Genomic DNA, 19,587 nt, shown 5'->3' with positions numbered 1-19,587 from the left:
GGGAAATATAATGGGAGTTGTAGCCCAATAGCACCTGGAAGGCCACAGGCTCCCCATGCTGCCTAACAGATTTATGTGTGGACTTTCAGTGTGCAAACTGTATCCATTGTTCCTTGTGTTTATATTGACTGCTGCCCCATAGGATAGATCCCTGTGGGCCTTGCTTTACAGATGACACACTGAGGCTTCAGAGAAGGAGATGGTGCACAACAGCAGGCATTGAACTCATCTGCTCTTGGCCCTTATTGCTTTTCTTAACCTTTCCCCCCAGCACAGATAAGAGCTTCTAATGCTGCCTTAGGTAGTTTATGGTTGCTGTATTCATTAAACTGCTCTTGGCAGAGGCATCTGATGTGGGCAATATGTAGAGCAGATGGTAGACTTGCTGAGGGAATGGATTGCGACTAGTGTATACGGTAATCTACAGGAAAGCGTTTCTGACACTTCCTGCTGAAAATCAAACGGGTGCCATGTTGGCTCTTTGAAGAGAGCTCAGAGAGCTGAAGCTCTTTGTACTGGGAGTCGCCATGAGACATCCTGTTATCAGCAAACCATCCCTTAGGCTATCTATCCCTTAGAGCAGGTTCAGATATCATTTGTGAGTACATCATTTGATGCTGAATGATCACAAAGGGTCCCGGCGTGGTGCATGATTACCAGAATCCCTGTCCTTGCTTACCCTCCACGCATCCAGCCAATCTGTAATTTGGGAGCAATTTGGCTTCAGATCCTTTCCCCACACATCCACCGGCTCTTGTTTATCAAACTATTAGGCTACCACTCCATACCATAAGCCCCACGAAAGTGGATACCCCCCCTCTCATCTATTCTAAACAAGGGAGGAGTGCAAAGAGCTGCTGTCTGTGAGTGAGCACGGCAGTGGCTGATATGGGTGCCTTAAAAAAACAAAAACCCTGTTGATTGGGTAGTTGGTGGAAGAGCATGCAGGCACCATTTTGTGTCCTGCATATTCTGCTGGTTTAGATGTGACGGTGTTACACCATTTTGTGACTGGCTTCATGACACTTTCTTCAAAATTCAAAATATGCCCACTGGCCCAGAAAAGGTTGCCGATGGCTGCCCTTGTGGATTATGTTCCATGTTTGTTAATGGAGGAGAGGTGTTATTCCTATTCCTCCAGTGTAAGCGATGAAAAAGATTAGAATACCCAAGACAGTTAACTTATGCAAGATTTTTATTTTTATTAAACAGAACTCAGAAGTGAAGGGAGGAAAGTTTTTCAAAACTACTCGCCATATATACATCAACTTCATAGTTACTTCAGCATTCTATGAAGTGCTGTTTTTTAAAAGTTACTTCAGCATAAAAATAGTCATTGAATTAGAATATATTTGGTACAAATTAATGCAGGCATCTGAAAAGGAAGGTGCCAAATGTGATTCAACTATTCCTTCAAAAAAGCCAAAGCCTTCAAAAATGCTCGAAGCATCTTCAGAACATCAGGGCAGTTGAGTATTTTTCAATTAAGTTGTGTGAATACCTCTCCATTTTCCTATCCCTGTTTAACAGATAAATCAACCTGCTTATAATTAAGCAGGATTTCTAAAGGTACACTATCCCAAATCCATTTTAATATTGTAAAGAACTCATACCCTATGTGCATTGTCATTTGGAATAATGAATACGTTGCTATGGTAAACTCTTGCCTTCTGCAAGACATGAGCTTTTGTTCCAGTATTTAATATATAGGATAAAAATAATAATACTTTATACAGAAATGTAAATGCAAAACGGCTGAGTACAAAGAGAAGGGAAAGTTCCTACCTACACCTTAGGACCATTAATAACAGTACAACATACTCTGATGAAAATTGAAAGGAACTAAAACTCTGCTGTGTACGAACTAGAGATAACTCTCACAGATGCTCACCACGTGCAGAATGTACTCAAATATATGCTTCCTCTGTGTCTCAGCAATTTGTTTTTAGTTTCAACATCTCTCTGTATCAGATGTGGATGGTTTCATTGAGATTGGGGATCCCTTTATAAAATTTGAATGGCAGCCACCAGATTCACAAACTTGCCTTTGGTAATACCTAGTAGACTGAAAATCTGTTCCATGGGTAAGAGTAACTTCATTGTATCTGTACCGACTTTCCTTTTGTGGATCCTATATTCTGAAAAATCAACAAAACTTGTTATATTAAAAAAAAATCTCGGTATCAGATGTGGAGAACCTTTGGCCCTCCAGATGTTACTGAGCTTCAACACCCATCACTCCAGGCTATTGGTATGCTTTTATGCCATCTAAATGATAGTCTAATATCTGTAAGTACTGAAGTTACCCTAATGTTTCAGTTCTACAAATGAAGTACCTTCTAAATAAATACTGTAATTTGTATTCTAACTTATTAAGATAGTGCTAGGTTCTAGTTTGTAGATTTTTTCAACTGCTGTTTTGAATTATTGGTTTTATTGAAACACAACACAGTATTTGATGGTTGTTTTTTATGTAAGCTACCTTTTCTGACGGCTTTGCCCTGAAAGGCAGCGTGGAAATCATTGTCTTCTGCAAGGGGGCTAAGAGTTGGCTCAAATGGAGGGGGGGGGATAAAACTTGTGGGTTTCATTCCTTCGTTGCCCCACAACAACCAGCACTGATTTAACTCTTGCCTTATATACGGATAGGCTGGCCTTGAGTTATTCTGCTAAACACAATAGATCACAGCCCTTTAAAAAATGAGCAGAGGCTTCACAGAGGTACTATTCAAAAAACAAAACAAAACAAATGTGAACATGAATTAAATCCGCTGGTGTTGTTCACATCAAAAGAAATCTTAAGTCTTTGCCCCCTGTGAGAATTGCATAAGTTTGGTGGTGGTCTTTCCCCCTGTCCCTGGTAGAGTTGGGTTGTTCTGCATAATATTTCTGTCAGGTTAGCAGTCTGGAAATGTAGACAAAGGCATTCCTCAAAGGCAAATCTCGGGAGGCCTGTATGTAAAAGCTCAAGCATGACAGTATCCTCTGGGCTGCTGGACGTTTTGCGGGCTTGCTAGAAAGCCCCTCAGAGGAGCCAAGATCGATGGATGGGGAAATGACTCAATGTAAATCTGTGTCATCTGCTTTGAAATGTATAGTTCAGAGGAAATTATCGATAAGGCCGACTTGTGCTTGAGGAAGCAGCCCTGCCTCTGATGCACATCCCAGACTGCAAGAGCTGGGAGTGCCAGTTGACAGGTATGGTGGTGTTGATGGAGGCCCCAAGGAGTTTGAATCAACACGAGGAAGTCTTTGATTTATACTGTTTGAGGGTAGTAAAAGGTCAAAGCGATTCAAATGCCCATTGTGGCTTCTACACCCTGCGACACAATGCAAACGCCAAAGAAGGTTTTGTAGTCTTTATGTTTAGACAGCCCCATCAAATACAACCAACGTAACAGAAGAACGCCTGCCGGTTGTACAATTTGGCTTTATTTTAATCTGGTTTTTAATTCGCTACACTGCTTTTTCATGGTGTTAATGGAGAAGCGCCTGGGTTTAACGCCTGTCTCGGCCCCCAGGAGGCTCACACGTGATAAAAGGGCAGTGCAGAAATCAAAAGGAACAAACAAATATAACCAGAAAGGCAGAGCATTTCATTTGTAGCCAGATGAAGGGCTGCTTTGTAGATGGTATTTCTCTCTTGCGTGGATACAAAATGCTTCCCTCTATCAGCCATGTGGAGTCAGCTCTCAGAAGCTGCCCCTTGCTGCCAACGATGCACCAGAGACTTGGTTTTACTGTCTATCAAAACTGTCGGTCTTGGCATAGAGGCTCAGGCACCAACTGGGAGGCAGAAAAGTGTCTCTGCATCATTTGAGACCCCTTCCCAGACTGGCCAGTCTTTTGATGCCTCTCTCTCCTCTGCCACATACCTGGCAACATGTGAGGAAGGCCTTCAGTTCTAAAGACCAAGAAAAGCTTGTGTTGTACTTTACAGTGCAATTCCCCCACCCCTCCACCATTAAAGTAAAATAAAATAAAATCCAAAGTTTTAAAATTATTCAAACTGAGCAATTTTGAGTATGGTTTAATCCCCCTCCCATGTTCCCACTGTTATGCACCATAGTATTTGGGATTGTTAATCTCAGAGAGTTTGGCACTGAAGTTCGAACGCAACCTTATTTTTATTTTTAGTTAACAAAGATTGTAAGCCTGCGGGTACAGAGTATCTGGTCTTGGTTTTATGTAAATCGCTCTGGGAGTCTTTTTGGCTGAAGAGTGGGGTACAAATGCTATAAATAAATAAAACAAATAAACCCATAAATCTATTTTGGTAGTCTCTCTGGAGCCTGAGATTCAGCAGACATTTACAAAATAGCATTTAGTTGCATAGTTGAAGCCATTACAAAACATTGCCCGCATATATTCAGGAATATCCTCAAAGCATTGAGAACAGTACCACAATTCTGAATTTTTATTTTGGCATTCCTGTGGAATTGCACAGACCATCACAGCCTCACAGGTAAGGGCCCAATTTGTGTGATGTTCCTTTGCCCTCTTCCTTTTGGAAGGAATCTGGCTTTTGTACAAAGCTAGGGATGGGCAAATCCAGGGCTTTCCCTCCCAGCTGGAACTCACTTGGGGGTGGGTCTACACTCGTGATTTATAACGTCAATGAGGTCTTATTAAAATGTGACACCAGAGGACGCTGCAGAGCAGCGAGCCACCAGCAAAGGGAAAATGTATGTCAAAGGTTATAGAACGTTATACCTAATATCGTCCTAATGACGTTTAAAATGGCACCATTGCCATTCTAAGAGAACAAGGTGAGTTACGGCACCTCTTTTTCTAGAAAAATAGCACTGGGCAAATCTCTCAATTCCATTTTCGCTGAATTTCTCATTTTTCCACTCTTAAGCTTAGTTCACGTCAGTTTGCAAATTCTTTTTTTAAAAAAAAAAAAGTCATGAAAATTCATAAGCATTTTAGTACAAATTTCTCCTAATAATATACATGTGTTTGTGTGGAATTTTTACCTAGTGTACACCAGCTAGATTCTGCCAGATTTCCAGATGTGGATTTTGCATCGTGTGAAAGATCAAACAAAAGCACGAAAATTAATAGGTAAGGGAATGTCAGGAATAAATTGCTATCTGAATGCAGCAGCAGACTTACAAAGTTCTCTCTTGAAATGGAATGCCTACATGCTCTTTCACCCACACATGTTGTTCCAATAAAAGGCAGCTGTTGTCTCATTCTCTTGGACCAAGACAGGGAGAAGTCTTCCAAGCTGATTCTCTTAGGTCATGGATTTGCACAGTTCTGTTCAGCTGACGCCGGAATATTGAGCTGAATTGGCTTGTGCTCCCATTTCCCCACTTCTCCGTTCATGTGACATGCCAGTCGTTGTTGTCCACAACAGTTTTCTCTTTGGAAATGGCATAGCCAAGGGTTCCATCCAATTGCCTGCCATGTTTGAGCTGCAAAGGCAGCCAATGTTTTACAAGCTGATAAAAGACTACGAGTCTCACATTTCGGCTCTACGCCCACTTCTTAAAGGTTGGATTGCAAAGTGTGATGGAATATTTATGTAAAGTATAGGAAAAGAAAAAAAGAAAAGAAAACAGGCTCTAAGCTGTAGTGCTGAAAAATAGCTCCTCCAAATTTACCACCGCAAATTCTGAGGATAGATAATGGGACAATAAATGTTTTATGTTTGACATTTCACATTGTGCGTTAAGAACCAGTGTGGTATGACTGGGCTAAGACATAGGAAACACTGGCTAACACCCTGGGCAGTAATGGGTGAATTGCTGGGTTCCTGGGAGCTGGAGTCCAACAGCATTAGCAGGGGTTGAAGTTAGCCATGCCTGCTATAAATCAAGGTCCTTGCTAAAGAAATGTACAGTAAGCATTAGACCAGGGGTCAGTAAACTTTTTCAGCAGGGGGCCAGTCCACTGTCCCTCAGACCTTGTGGGGGGCTGGACTGTATTTATTTTGGGGAAAACCAAATTCTATGCCCCACAAATAACCCAGATAAATAAAAGCACACATTCTACTCATGTAAAAACACCAGACAGGCCTCACAAATAACCCAGAGATGCATTTTAAATAAAAGCACACATTCTACTCATGTAAAAGCACCAGGCAGGCCCCACAAATAACCCAGAGATGCATTTTAATTAAAAGGACACATTCTACTCATTTAAAAACATGCTGATTCCTGGACCGTCTGCGGGCCAGATTTAGAAGGCGACTGGGCCAGATCCGGCCCCCGGGCCTTAGTTTGCCTACCCATGCATTAGACGATGCAGACCAGAAGTCTTTTCCAAGTTAGCATTAGATATCATTATCCTCTGAAATATAAACATGGGGTGGGGGGAATCTAGAATCTGACTGTGCGTGGACCACCCAGATTTTTCAGAAGATCCTTGTTGACATTTGGGGTTAAATGTTTCAGGATCAACCGTGGACTCCTCCTTCCTTGTGGCTTTTGGAATGGGCTTACCCTGGCGCTCTGCCAAAGCCCGACTCTAGTAAGTTCAGGCACATACGGTAAGATGTTTATATTTATTTTAGTCCTTTTCCTGGTTTTCGTTTTAGCCTCGGGTGCTGGAGAATTTGGGTCTGATTTTATTTTCGAACAACAAGAAGACACCAATTCTTCATTGTCCCCCCCATTACAGAGAGACTTGGGTGTAATTTATCATTTTATTAACTTTGTAAACAAGTGGCTAGCAACTATGGCAAAAGTTGCTGTGTAAATCAATAAAGCAACAAAGAAGACAACACTTTTAATTAGCTTTAAAATGGTATTAGTTGCACAGTCTGTCACCCAGTTAATGTTTGGGAGGCTGCACATATTAGCACAATTTAGGTCCAGGGTGGCAGAACCGGGTGCACCCAACAACGAATATTTACAGTAAGACATTAAACAACTCCTCTGAGGCAAGTCTATGGAAGAAACTGTGAACAGGCCAAAAACTGTTAAGCGGCTGGCAAATTCATGTTCTACATAGAATTGCAGAGCTGAAAGGGACCCTAAGGAGCATCTAGTCTTGTGGTCTTGTTGTGAACCGCCCTGAGACCTCCGGGTATAGGGCAGTGTATAAGTTGAATAAATAATAGTAGTAATAGTCCAATCTCCTGCAATGCAGAAATATGCAGCTGTCCCATATGGGGATTGAATCTGCAACCTTGACATTATCATCTTTGTATGAAAAAAAAGAGGATTCTCTGGATAGTTGCATAAACAACCTAACAACAATAATTTAAATGGGGATATAGAAAAAAATAGTTGTTGTTCAGGGCACGACAGCAGTGTCAGAAATGATCATAAGTACCTTAAAAAAAAGGTTTAAACATTATGTATGTGTTTGAATCAGCCTTGTAAATATTAATAAACCCACAAAAGTTACTAGCCAGAAAAACATTACTGACCTGCTAGAGGCTAACACAGAAGGTATAGCTCTATCACTTCTCCAACAGCCCCCTGTATTTGTATTCTGGGTCCAGAGGAGGGACAGAGTGCTCCACCTCTCCAATGCCTGCCTGCATGTGACTTATTGTAGTCGGTGTCTAGTGCTTAAGCAGAAAGCTGATAGAACATACACACACTTAGGAAGACCTTCAATATTTAGCTGAAGCAGAAGGAGGAAGCCTTGAAGTACAGGCATTTTAACTACTTGACAATGATTTACAGATGGCATCTAAGTCCGAGTAGACTTGCAAAGATGTATAAGACTGAATCAGATAAGTGTTGGAGATGCAATGAGACTGAGGCTACATTCTATCATATGTGGTGGACCTGTAAAAGGGTAAAAGAGTATTGGGAAATAATCCATAATGAATTGGGGAAAAAAAGTTTTAAAGTACTTTTCCAAACAAACAAACCCCAAGTCATTTTTGTTGGGGATAAATCAGATGGAAATTCCCAAGTGTCAAAAAAGGTTATTTATGTGTGTCACTACTGCAGCTTGCGTTTTGTTAAAGAAGATTGGAAAATGTTTACTGAGTATATGGAGGGAAACTGTTTATTTGAAAACGTGGACAGCATTAAGATAAATTCAACAGTGTAAATAAGTTTTGATGGATGCAATCATGGAATATTGAACGGTATAGTTTTTATAAAACATGCAGGGATTTATGATAAAATGAACCATGGAAAGAGAAGAAGGGAAGTCATTGACATTTTTAAGGTTGTTTAAATGAATATTCTAAAATGTAAAACAGAAATTTTAATAAAAACTGTAGGGAAAAAAGTAGAAGTACAGGCATTTTGATGGGCTCTTAGGAGGAGAATGGTTTCTCTTTTAAATGCAGCTTGCCTTTTTGAGGGGGGTGGGTGGGTTTATGATGGATCTTTGGTGCGGGGGGCACTGCTAATGTTTCATCCCTGTCTGTCTTCCTTTCTATTTCAGTTGCAAGATCTGCCAGTGTAGATGCAAGCTAACAAACTATTTTAGCCATTCTGGACCTAGAAGCAAAGTTCCATAGGGATCCATGTCATTGCTACACAAAGAGCATTTTCTCGGAATATCCTTGGGTCAGGGCATCAGCTGAGGCAAGCAGGGTTGAGTGTGAGTTTCCATGAACTGGGAAAATATTCTACAGTTGCATGGAATGAGACATTTTCTCCTTAGAACCATGCATACTGTGGATTTTTTCAAAAAATGTATGCTAAAATTTGTCGGTGTATGTTTCCAGGTAACATCCAAAGCAGCAACGATAGCTCTTGCAATGTTAGCTTATATTTGGAAATTTATATTTAGAAATGCAACCTAGTTACCTGATAAACGAGTCTTGATTTAAGAATGATCAGATCAAAGCTTGGCTTTCATTCAAGAGAACACTTTTACACTATTTATTGGCTTGTTGGGAACATCATACACACGGGTACTTTTCAAGTTGCTGAAAAACCCAGAGGCCAAATCTCCATTGGAGCACCCTGCTCAGTTCCTACCCAAGCATCCTGCGTCAACGCCATCCCTCGTCAACTGGACTGTAAAAATTGTCCGCGGTGATGTGTTGTCAGTGTTAATGTTTTGTCAAATTGCAGAGTTGGAAGGGACCTTGAGCGCCATCAAGTCCAACCCCTGCAATGCAAAAATATGCAGCTGTCCCATATGGGGATTGAACCTGCAACCTTGGGATTATCAGCACCAATGAAGCTATCCACACTGTGGTATCGATGATGTTTGTTCCAGGCGCAACTGCCCATACAAATTAAAAACAATTACTGTTCTCCCTCCCCACTCTTTTCTACCATTGGTAAAAAGGTAAAGGTAAAGGAGCCCTGGAAGGTTAAGTCCAGTCAAAGGCGACTATTTGGTGCTGCACTCATTTCGTTTTTCAGGCTGAGGGAGCTGGCATTTGTCCACAGACAGCTTTCTGGGTCATGTGGCCAGCATGACTAAACCGCTTCTGGCGCAACAGGACACTGTGACGGAAGCCAGAGCACACGGAAACGGAGTTTACCTTCCTGCCACAGGGGTACCTATTTATCTGCTTGCGCCAGTGACAGGAGCTGGGACAGAGCAACGGCAGCTCACACCGTCGCGGGGATTTGAACCACCGACCTTATCAGCAAACCCAAGCGGCTTAGCGGTTTAGACCACAGCGCCACCCGCATCTTATTTTACCTTTTCTACCATACAAGCGGGTGGCACTGTGGGTTAAACCAGAGCCTAGGGCTTGCTGAGCAGAAGGTCAGTGGTTCAAATCCTCGTGATGGGGTGAGCTCCTGCCAACCTAGCAGTTCGAAAGCACATCAAAGCAAGTAAATAAATAGATACCGCTCCAGAGGGAAGGTAAACAGCGTTTCCTGTGCTGTTCTGGTTCGCCAGAAGCGGCTTTGCTGGCCACAAGACCTGGAAGCTGTACGCCGGATCCCTTGGCCAATAGAGCGAGATGAGCGCCGCAACCCCAGAGACAGTCACGACTGGACCTAATGGTCAGGGGTCCCTTTACCTTTACCATGCAAGCTTCTTTCACTTTTTTTTGGGGGGGGTACACTTGTAAAATGGAAGGTTTTTAAGTTTAGGTATGAGACCACCTGGAGCATTTCTCTGGGGGCAGAGTCCCAGGAGGAGAGGCCCTCTGCACATGCCCAGAGGCGCCCATCCTGATGACTCCACATTTTCACAGCTGACATTCCAAAGAAGCCCCTGAGCTCGGGCTCCCCTTCCTTTCAGGAACAGCAACTACAGTATTAATCTGAAGAATCAATCACCAGAGCTCATCAAGCAGCGCGTGCGCGGTGAGGGGGGCGTCTCTCTCGCCCCCGCGCGCGCTCCCCCCCTCCACGCCCGCCCTTTACTCCAGTTCCTCATGCGTTGCGCTGAGTAGCGCTGGCCGTCTGGAGAGGGAGCTCCAGTTGCGCATATATGTATAGATGCACGGAGAAAGGAGCGCGCGCGCACACACACACAGCGCGGAGATTAGCATCAAGGAGACACAGAGGCTTGGGAGAGGTGGATGGGAGCGAGGGGGCCCCCCCTGTCTCCTCCATAAATGTTATGTACTGAGCTGAATCCTAGAACAATAGGATTCAGAATCAGCGGGAGCTACCCAATCCAACTCCAGGTGGAAGTGAATCCGCAACCTGATTGGCCTGCTGGAGCAGCCAATCAGGCGGCTGGCAGAAGTGAATCTGCTACCTGATTGGCCTGTAGGAGCAGCCAATCAGGCTGCAGGCAGAAGTCAATCCACAATATAATTGGCCCACAGGTGTAGCCCTGAAGTAGCCAATCACGCAAGGCCCATTGTGTAAATAATGTATATAAGCAGATGGTTTTGGGAAAAGAGCGATTCGTCTTCTCTTCTTCTCCTTGATGAATATGAGCTGAATAAAGAGCATGAAATTCACTCTCGACTCCGAGTATATTTCACTGGCGACGAAGGTGGGATCCTGCTGAGCTGACCGCCACCACGCACTGCACCGCAGCACCGCCACCTGCTGTACCGCTGCATCGCACCGTGCATCCAGGCTTCAGCTCCAGGACCCAAGGAACCCAGAATGGCAACCGACAGCAGCTTCTTGCCATTCAAACCAGCATCAGGAGACTGGGAAGGGTACGCCGCCCGTTTCAACTTCCTCCTGCAAGCGAAAGAAGTCACCAACGATGCCATGAAGAGGGCGACATTCTTCAGCGTCTGTGGAGAGGAGACGTTTGAAATCGCCCGGGCTCTCCTTGCACCTAGAGATGTCGCTACCGTCTCTTACAAAACAATAATGGAACGGCTGAAGGAGCACTTTTCACCACAGCCCTCGGTGGTAGCTTGCCGAAATGCCTTCTACGCAAAGCGGCAAGCCCCGGGGGAAACCATAACTGGGTTTGTGACCTCCCTCCGCCAAGCCGCCCGGTTATGCAACTTCTCAGAGTTGGAGAACATGCTTCGTGACCGCCTCGTCGGTGGCCTGAGGGACGAGATGTTGCAACGACGCCTCTACGCCAAAAAAGACCTCACGTTCCAGATTGCTCTGGAGGAAGCCCTGGCAACCGAAGCCGCCGAGAGGTCAACGCAAGAGGCACGACCGGCCCCGCCATCCCAACCGAGGGTCTACCACGAAGACCTCACCGACGAATCCGAATCTGACAGGGAGGAAGTACACCGAGTACAGCGGCGCACTCAAGCAGCACACACACCACAGCAGTCTCGACGAGAAGGAGGGAACTGTGCAAGCTGCGGGGAGAACCACGAGAGGAGGACCTGTCGTTTCCGCAACGCAGAGTGCAGGCAGTGCAGAAAATTGGGACACATCGCCCGGGTGTGTCGGGCTCGACTCACCCGTCGACAAGCATCAGATGACCGATCCAGGAGCCCCAGGTCACACGGCACCATGCACCAAGGCAACTCGACGGAGATCACGGACTACCAGGTATTCCAGTTGCCCCATCCCAGCACAGAGAAAATTTATATAGAGGTACAGATAGAGGGAGCCCCATGCCGCATGGAGCTGGACACGGGTTCAACTCTATCCATAATCTCGGCCCGAACATTAAGGGAACTGTGCCCTAATGGGGGTCCCAAACTAAGGCCGGCCCCATTCACCCTCCGGGACTTCCAGAAACGTAAGGTCCCTACAATGGGGGTGGGGACCTTCAGGGTGCAATATCGAGGGCGAAAGCAACAATTGGACTTGCTGGTAGTTAAGGGCCCCTACGTTAGCTTACTGGGACTGGCATGGTTTGGACCTCTGGGGCTAGCCGTTACCGGGGTGAACCGCACTAGCTTACAAGTGGACGTGGACGCCATATGCAAAGAGTTTCCAGGGGTTTTCGATGGGGCATTGGGACGATATACAGGACCCCCCATTGCCCTACAGCTAGACCCCGCTGTACGACCCATCAGGCACAAGGCCCGCCGGGTCCCGTTCGCCCTGAAACCCCGCATAGACGAGGAATTGGACCGGCTCGTGGAGCAAGGAGTGCTGGAGCCGGTGCCCAACGCCCCCTGGGAAACTCCAATTGTCACACCCGTCAAGCCTAACGGTTCGGTCCGCATCTGTGCAGACTACAAATGCACCATAAACAAGGCTCTCACGGCCCATGCATACCCAGTGCCAGTGGTCAGCCATGTCCTCGCCACCCTGGCTGGGTCAAAAAATCTTTGGCAAACTGGACTTGGCCCAAGCGTATCAACAGTTGCCTGTGGACGAAGCCACAGCAGAGGCTCAGACGATTGTGACGCACAGAGGGGCATTCAGAGTAAAGCGGCTGCAATTTGGCGTTAGCGTGGCACCAGGCATATTCCAGAATCTAATGGACTCTCTCCTTAAAGGGATTCCTGGCGTCACCCCCTTCTTCGATGATGTACTGATCGCCGGGCCCACACCAGAGGAATTTGAGGACCGCCTCCGCTCCGTCCTGCACCGTTTCCAGACGGCGGGCCTCAAGGTGAAGCGGGAAAAGTGTTTACTGGGAGTGCCGCAGGTGGACTTTCTGGGATTTAAGGTGGACGCAGAAGGGGTCCATCCAACCGGTGACAAGGTACGGGCCATTTGTGAGGCCCCAGCGCCCAAGAGCAAGCCCGAACTTCAGTCATTCTTGGGACTATTGAACTTTTACCATGCCTTCCTTCCCCATAAGGCAGCGGTAGCGGAGCCCCTACACAGACTCCTAGATAAAAGGGCCCCTTGGGTGTGGGGCCAGCGACAAAGGGCCGCATTCCAGGCAGTCAAGGACTTGCTCGTCTCGAACTCGGTCTTGGCACACTTCGACGAGAGGCTGCCAGTGGTGCTGGCATGCGACGCCTCTCCCTATGGCATCGGCGCTGTCCTGGGACACCAACTCCCGGATGGAAGAGAGGTGCCGGTGGCATACTTCTCCCAGACGCTTGCTGCAGCCGAACGAAACTACTCACAGATTGACAAGGAGGGTCTGGCAATCGTGAAGGGCGTAAAAAAATTCCATGATTTCTTGTACGGGCGGCCCTTTACCATAGTGACTGACCACAAGCCGTTGCTTGGCCTGTTTGCCCCCGAGAAGCAGACCCCCCAAGTGTTGTCTCCACGTGTCCTCAGGTGGTCAATTTTCCTTGCCGGCTACCAGTATGCACTAATCCACCGCCCTGGGAAGGCGATGGGCCACGCAGACGCACTCAGCAGGCTACCACTACCAGAAACAGGCCCCGACCCAGCGCCTGCGCAAGAGGTTATGACCCTGGAGCTGCTTCCCGACCGACCCATTCAGGCACAAGAAGTTGCGCACCATTCCACAAAAGATAGGGTCATCTCCCGGGTCCTGGACTGGGTGTGGCGAGGATGGCCCAGCAGCAGCCCCGGGCCAGAATTCGCTGGCTACACAAACCGCAAACATGAACTGTCGGCCCACAAGGGGTGCCTGTTATGGGGAAGCAGGGTCGTTGTTCCCCATCCCCTCCGCAAAAGGGTCCTCACAGCCCTACACGAGACACACCCAGGGGTAGTGAGGATGAAGGCCCTTGCCAGGAGTTATGTGTGGTGGCCGGGGATTGACAGAGAGATAGAGGCCTGGGTCCAACACTGCCAGACCTGCCAAGAATCCCGCCCGGATCCCCCAAGGGCCCCAGTCCAGCCCTGGGAGTCCGCCCGACATCCATGGTCACGCTTGCACGTGGACTTCGCTGGCCCCTTCCAGGGAAAAACATTCTTCATAGTGGTGGATTCCTACACCAAATGGCTGGAGGTCGCACTGGTACCGTCCACTTCTACGGCGGCAGCCATCCGGGTACTACGTAAGCTGTTTGCAACCCACGGGCTCCCTGACACCCTCGTCTCGGACAATGGAACCGCATTCACGTCAGAGGAGTTCCAGACCTTCACAGCGCAGAACGCCATCCGCCACATCCGCTCAGCACCATTCCACCCTGCCACCAATGGCCAAGCGGAGCGCATGGTGCGGACCACCAAGGACAGCCTCCGCCGCATAACACAAGGGGACTGGGAATACCGCCTTGCCGCATTTCTTCTAGCACAGCACAGCACCCCAAGCACAACGACGGGCCGGAGCCCAGCTGAACTACTCATGGGCCGGCGCCTTGCAACTAGACTGGACCGACTTCACCCCGACAGAGCTCAGGATGAGGTAGTGGTGGGGAAAGGCAGGAACCCCCGGACATTTGTGGCCCAGGACCCAGTGTATGCAAAGAATTTTGGGGCAGGCCCAGCATGGGTACCCGCCACAGTCACCAAGGTGACCGGTCCCGTGTCGTACGAGGTACTAACGGAAGGGGGGCAATGTGGCGCCGCCACTGCGACCAGCTACGGCGACGATTCCCAGGAGGAACCCAGGAGGAGAGCGGGACAGAGGGGTCCCAAGGGGACAGCAGGGCAGTGAGGCCTGTAGAGCGAGAGGGGTGGGCAGGGGAAGCAGAAGCAGTAGGCACAGAGGGGCGCCCCGAGGCTGGAAGGACACCGGAACCAGAGTCACAACCTAGTGGTTCAGTGGCGCCAGACCAGACAGCCCCGGCACAGCCAGCAGCCTCGGAACACGAGCCAGAACCAGAACCCCTGACCAAGGAACACCCCAGGCCACAACGCACATGGAGGCGGCCAGCAGACCTTGGGGACTACGAATGCAACTTCCCGGGCAGGACTGGAACTTAGAGGGGAGGGGTGTTATGTACTGAGCTGAATCCTAGAACAATAGGATTCAGAATCAGCGGGAGCTACCCAATCCAACTCCAGGTGGAAGTGAATCCGCAACCTGATTGGCCTGCTGGAGCAGCCAATCAGGCGGCTGGCAGAAGTGAATCTGCTACCTGATTGGCCTGTAGGAGCAGCCAATCAGGCTGCAGGCAGAAGTCAATCCACAATATAATTGGCCCACAGGTGTAGCCCTGAAGTAGCCAATCACGCAAGGCCCATTGTGTAAATAATGTATATAAGCAGATGGTTTTGGGAAAAGAGCGATTCGTCTTCTCTTCTTCTCCTTGATGAATATGAGCTGAATAAAGAGCATGAAATTCACTCTCGACTCCGAGTATATTTCAATAAACCAGCCTCTTTCCCCTCCATTCAGGACTGAAACCAGCGGCTCCCTCACGCGCGCCTGCCTGGGGTCCTTGTGGCTACAGGGCGGGGGGCGCGCGGTGCGTTTGCGCGCGCGAGAGGCGTTTTAACTTTTCCTCGACATTCTCCTCAGGATACCCCCCCGAGTTTCCCTTCCCAAGTCCCTCGGCGGCTTCTCTCCTTCCTTCACGCCGCCTCGAACTTCTCCATTCAAAGGCTCCCCTAACGCCTCTCCAAAAAGAGAGAGAAACAGAAAGAAGAAGCGTCGGAGGAGGAGGAGGAAGGGGTAAATTCAATAAGAGAAACCCATGCAAAAGGCTTGCCCGGGCCTGGAAGCCCCGGCTGGCGGTAGCACCACCACCAAGTCCCTAATCCCCTCCGAGGGAGGAGGAGGACGACGGTGGGAGTTGGGTCTGGCAAGGGGCCGCGCGCGCTTCGCGGGCGTTTTCGCTGCTAAGGGGCGGCTGGAGGCCACCGTACCCGCCGCCGGCAAGACAGCGAGGCGCACACGTTGGCTGCAAAAGTCTGGAGGATCTCAAGTGTGTGTTTGTGCATGAGATCGCAGGCGCCGGATCGGTGCAGGAGAGGAACCATGTGAGTGTGCCCCTCGGCTTCCTATTCTTAATGCCAAATAAATGCACGCGCATAACCCGGGAAAGGGAATCAAATCCTAAGAGAGAGATTGGAGAGAGAGAGAGACGCCGGGGTGGCGGAAAGTCTCGTTCTCTTTGGCTGCTTTTGTTTGCAAATCCGGCGGCTTGGAAGATGGAGATGGATGTTCGGGGAGTTTCTCCGTGCCCGGAGCCCATCCCCCACGCCGCGCAGGGGTCTGGAGGCTGTCAGCAGCAGCAGCAGAATGGGCAGGCAGGGGAAAGCGCCGGTGACAGCGCGCAGCAGCAGCAGCAGCCGGGGAAGAGGCATAGCGGCGAGCAGGAAGACAAAAAGGTAGGTTCCCCCACCAACTCTGCGTCCTTCCCCCTTTGCCGAGGCGGAAATCGCCGAGCGCGCACAGGAGGGGTGGGGTGGGGGGAAAGCCGCCTTTAAGAAACTGTGAGTGTCGAGCGGGTGGGGGAGAGCAATCTGGATATACGGTAGGAAGCAAATTATCGTGGATGGGGAGTAAAAAAAGAAAAGCCCTACGTCTCTCCGTGCAGAAATGGTGCCTTGGATTTTAAGCCTAAATGTATGCGTTGTATGCATTTTTTAAAAAACTTATGTTTTAGAAGTGTTCTTGTCATTCCCCACCCGCTTTGATGCTTTTATTTTCTTCCTTCCCCAAATGGAAAACAATGAGTTATTCGGCGCAGACAAGGGCGGTCCTAAATGTGGTTTAAGGGCAAGGCAAGATTAAGAAGTCTGAAAGAGCCACTTGTTAAGGGTGGGACCCTTCTCTGTAAAGGATTGTGGTTCTTTTTCAACAGCGTTGTTCTGGGTCCAGTGTCTAGGGCGCGGTGAGGGGTGGGGCTTTACGAACTGCAACGATAACGGAGGAAAAACTGCTGGCTCAAAAGTTTGCTTTAACAGCATATCCCTTGCTGAAGTGTCTCCTCTGGTATATAGGTAGGGAACACAGGCCTAGAATGTGCTGAATACATATCAAAGGGAGAGAGGAGGAAAGCCTGCACGGTTTTTTTGCTGCTACATCCTTGCTGTGTCATTGTAGATGGGCTGCTTCATCCTGTACCAAGAGCAAAAATCCTTTGGCAAACTGAAAGAAATGGTGCTGATAGATCTCCTGCTCTGCAAATCCTCTGAAGCTGGCTTCCAAAGAAGGGGGGAGCGTGTCCCTGCTAAAGATAATGCTACTGAAACATATTGATCAGTCCTCCTGTCTGTAGGCATGCCTGCCTTGCCAATAATGTTTCCCAGCATGGGTTTCATAAATGGAAGGACTGGTGTGCTTTGCAGCAGAGATGCTCGCAGTGGCCTGAGCTTGCCTAAGACGGCAAATGTGGACTACTGATCGAGTGAAGACATTTGCATGCTGCAAAAGTTGACTAACGTTTCATTGGAGTGCGCGTGCAGCCTATCCACGACTGCGGCATTAGTAGTAGGTTGTTTCCTTCTTAAATATGAATGGCGGCACTATCTGGGAACTGGTGTGTTTTCATGGTGTAGTTTTCACCTTCGTGGGAGAGTTCCGGTGCTTGTATTAAAAGATGTGTAAGGAAAGAGCCACTCGACCAACCAATGGGGAAACGGATAGCAGCCACAAAAACTTATGCATGGGTCAAAGGAAAGGGAATCCAGTTACTTCAATGAAGTAGCGTTTATGAAGCAACAGATCCTCTATTGCTTAATAAATTCCAGCTGCACCTGGAATTAGATCTTTTCTGATTTATGTCAATTGAGTGCCACCACCGTGCTGTGCTATATAGTTAAACATTACGCACCAAGTATATAGGACATTAATTTTTATCGTCAACAGAAAAGGATACTCATTCTACTGAGTTTCTCTCTCACACACACACACACTGGAGGCTGTTGGTTGACGACACTACACCTAATTCTCGTGCCTGTATTTGTATTGGTTACTTTCTAACATTGCTGTTGCTGCTATTCTTATAATTACTATTATTAGGATCTCTTTCCTCCCCACTCTCAAAAAACCTGGAATGCCAATTTTGCATTCTTGCTTTTAAGCTTCCTAAGGTGTCCTGTGCTCTAGTAATTTTTTTGACTGTTCAGGCCTACAAAACCATTCCAGCATTGTGCATATTCCCCAAATATTAGCTTGAACGCATTAATTAAATATACAGCGAGAGCTACTACTGAAATTTATGGCGGCTGTGCCAAACAACGCCTTCAGCATTTCAAAAGCATGCCATCAGCAGAAATCTGTGATCAGTAGTTACTTCTAGATGTACTGTGCACTCTGCCTAATGTTTTACTAGCAGCCGGTAGCAGGAAGTCAAATAATGTGTGCCTGCGGGTTGAAAGACGACACTGATGATGCTTGGTTAGATTCATAGCTAATTAAAACATACGTAATTGAGCCTTCCGCTGAGATGGGTTTTCTGTTGTGTTTGTGAGCATCTACTTGACACAGTTAACAGTACAGCTTTTCCTCTGGTGCTGCCTTTCAAATAACATGATGACAGCTTTCCTCTTGGTGCCCAGTATCAAAGCTGAATTTACCTTATTTATTGCCTAAAGAACTCTGTTTCTGGGACTGGGGGGGGGGCGGTGGAGAAGGGAACTACTAATCAATTATGGGTATACAGTGTTTTCACCAGTGCTAAACTGTTCCAGGTCTTCTTTAAGAATACCACTGATTGTGAACAATCAAACCATTGTAACTAAATCACATCTGTTTTATTTATTTCAAAATATTAAACAGACCATTTCCCAAATTGATACATCATGCGCACATATGGGCACGCGCGCACACACACGCACACACACGCACACAGTCTTTCTTCAGTGTATTGAAACGCTGCATAATTAGTTGTTCTATAGCACTCTTAGTGTGAAATCTGTGCGATGCTCACTCCAGTCGTGCTCAAAGCTATCTTGTGAAGTGAGTCAGTAAGGCTGCAATATTACAGATACTTTCCTAGAGTAAACCCCTGTGAAAACAGCGGGATTTACTTAGAAGTACATTTGTAGGAATGTGCTGCAATACTGCCTTTGCATAAGACGAGGCTAACTTCCGCTTAAGCCAGGCTTTAAATCCAGGTCTAAGGAACAAGGTAACATTCTGCAAAATCATGTTTTTGAATTCTTCTTGAGTGCAGAAAACGGTATATTGGAGAGAGAGAAAACTAAGTCTCCCCGGAGAGCTGGCTTTCTATAGGAAAGTATTCCATATTTGCCCTCTTTGCAAGGAGTGAATGTTGGTTTTCCAAGTGGGGTGGTTGTGGTGGTAGTTTCAAAGGTGGCAACTGGGAGGCAGGACAGTATTTCTGCAGGTTCTGGTAAGGTTTCCAGACAGTCTATAGTAGTACAACCTGCAATGAGTTGTTGATATTTAAGGAGGCATATTCAAAACATCTGTGAACCCTATTGATTTGTAGAATGATATCTCAGTTGGTAGAGCGTGAGACTCTTAATCTCAGTATCGTGAATTTGAGACCCATGTCGGGCTAAAAAAAGTCCTGCGTTGCAGGGGGTTGTAATAGATGACCCTTGTGGTCCCTTTCCAACTCAG

The 19,587-nt window shown here is 47.4% G+C and overlaps 2 protein-coding genes across 4 annotated transcripts in view; both read left to right on the top strand.

The window, feature by feature from the left end:
• The first annotated feature begins 4,981 nt into the window (after window positions 1-4,981).
• LOC148684217 (uncharacterized) lies at window positions 4,982-12,814 on the top strand. Its single transcript, XM_088653929.1, has 3 exons — window positions 4,982-5,067; window positions 6,405-6,499; window positions 8,365-12,814. The coding sequence occupies exon 3, from the start codon at window positions 10,962-10,964 to the stop codon at window positions 12,678-12,680; it is 1,719 nt and encodes a 572-aa protein (XP_088510055.1). The 5' UTR covers window positions 4,982-5,067; window positions 6,405-6,499; window positions 8,365-10,961; the 3' UTR covers window positions 12,681-12,814.
• Window positions 12,815-15,408: 2,594 nt separating this feature from the next.
• Window positions 15,409-19,587, top strand: part of RBMS3 (RNA binding motif single stranded interacting protein 3) — a 755,586-nt gene continuing 751,407 nt past the window's right edge. Inside the window, exon 1 of one of the 3 annotated variants that reach the window (XM_088653926.1) lies at window positions 15,409-16,382. In XM_088653926.1, coding sequence (XP_088510052.1) covers window positions 16,062-16,382 — 321 coding nt within the window. In that variant the 5' untranslated portion in view covers window positions 15,409-16,061. The remainder of the gene's footprint in view (window positions 16,383-19,587) is intronic. The other 2 variants (XM_035130054.3, XM_088653927.1) reach the window with 2 other exon arrangements.

The sequence above is a fragment of the Zootoca vivipara genome, chromosome 11 (genome assembly GCF_965207765.1).
Source record: "Zootoca vivipara chromosome 11, rZooViv2.hap1.1, whole genome shotgun sequence".
NCBI lineage: Eukaryota > Metazoa > Chordata > Lepidosauria > Squamata > Lacertidae > Zootoca > Zootoca vivipara.
This window is presented reverse-complemented; position numbering and strand designations above follow the sequence as displayed.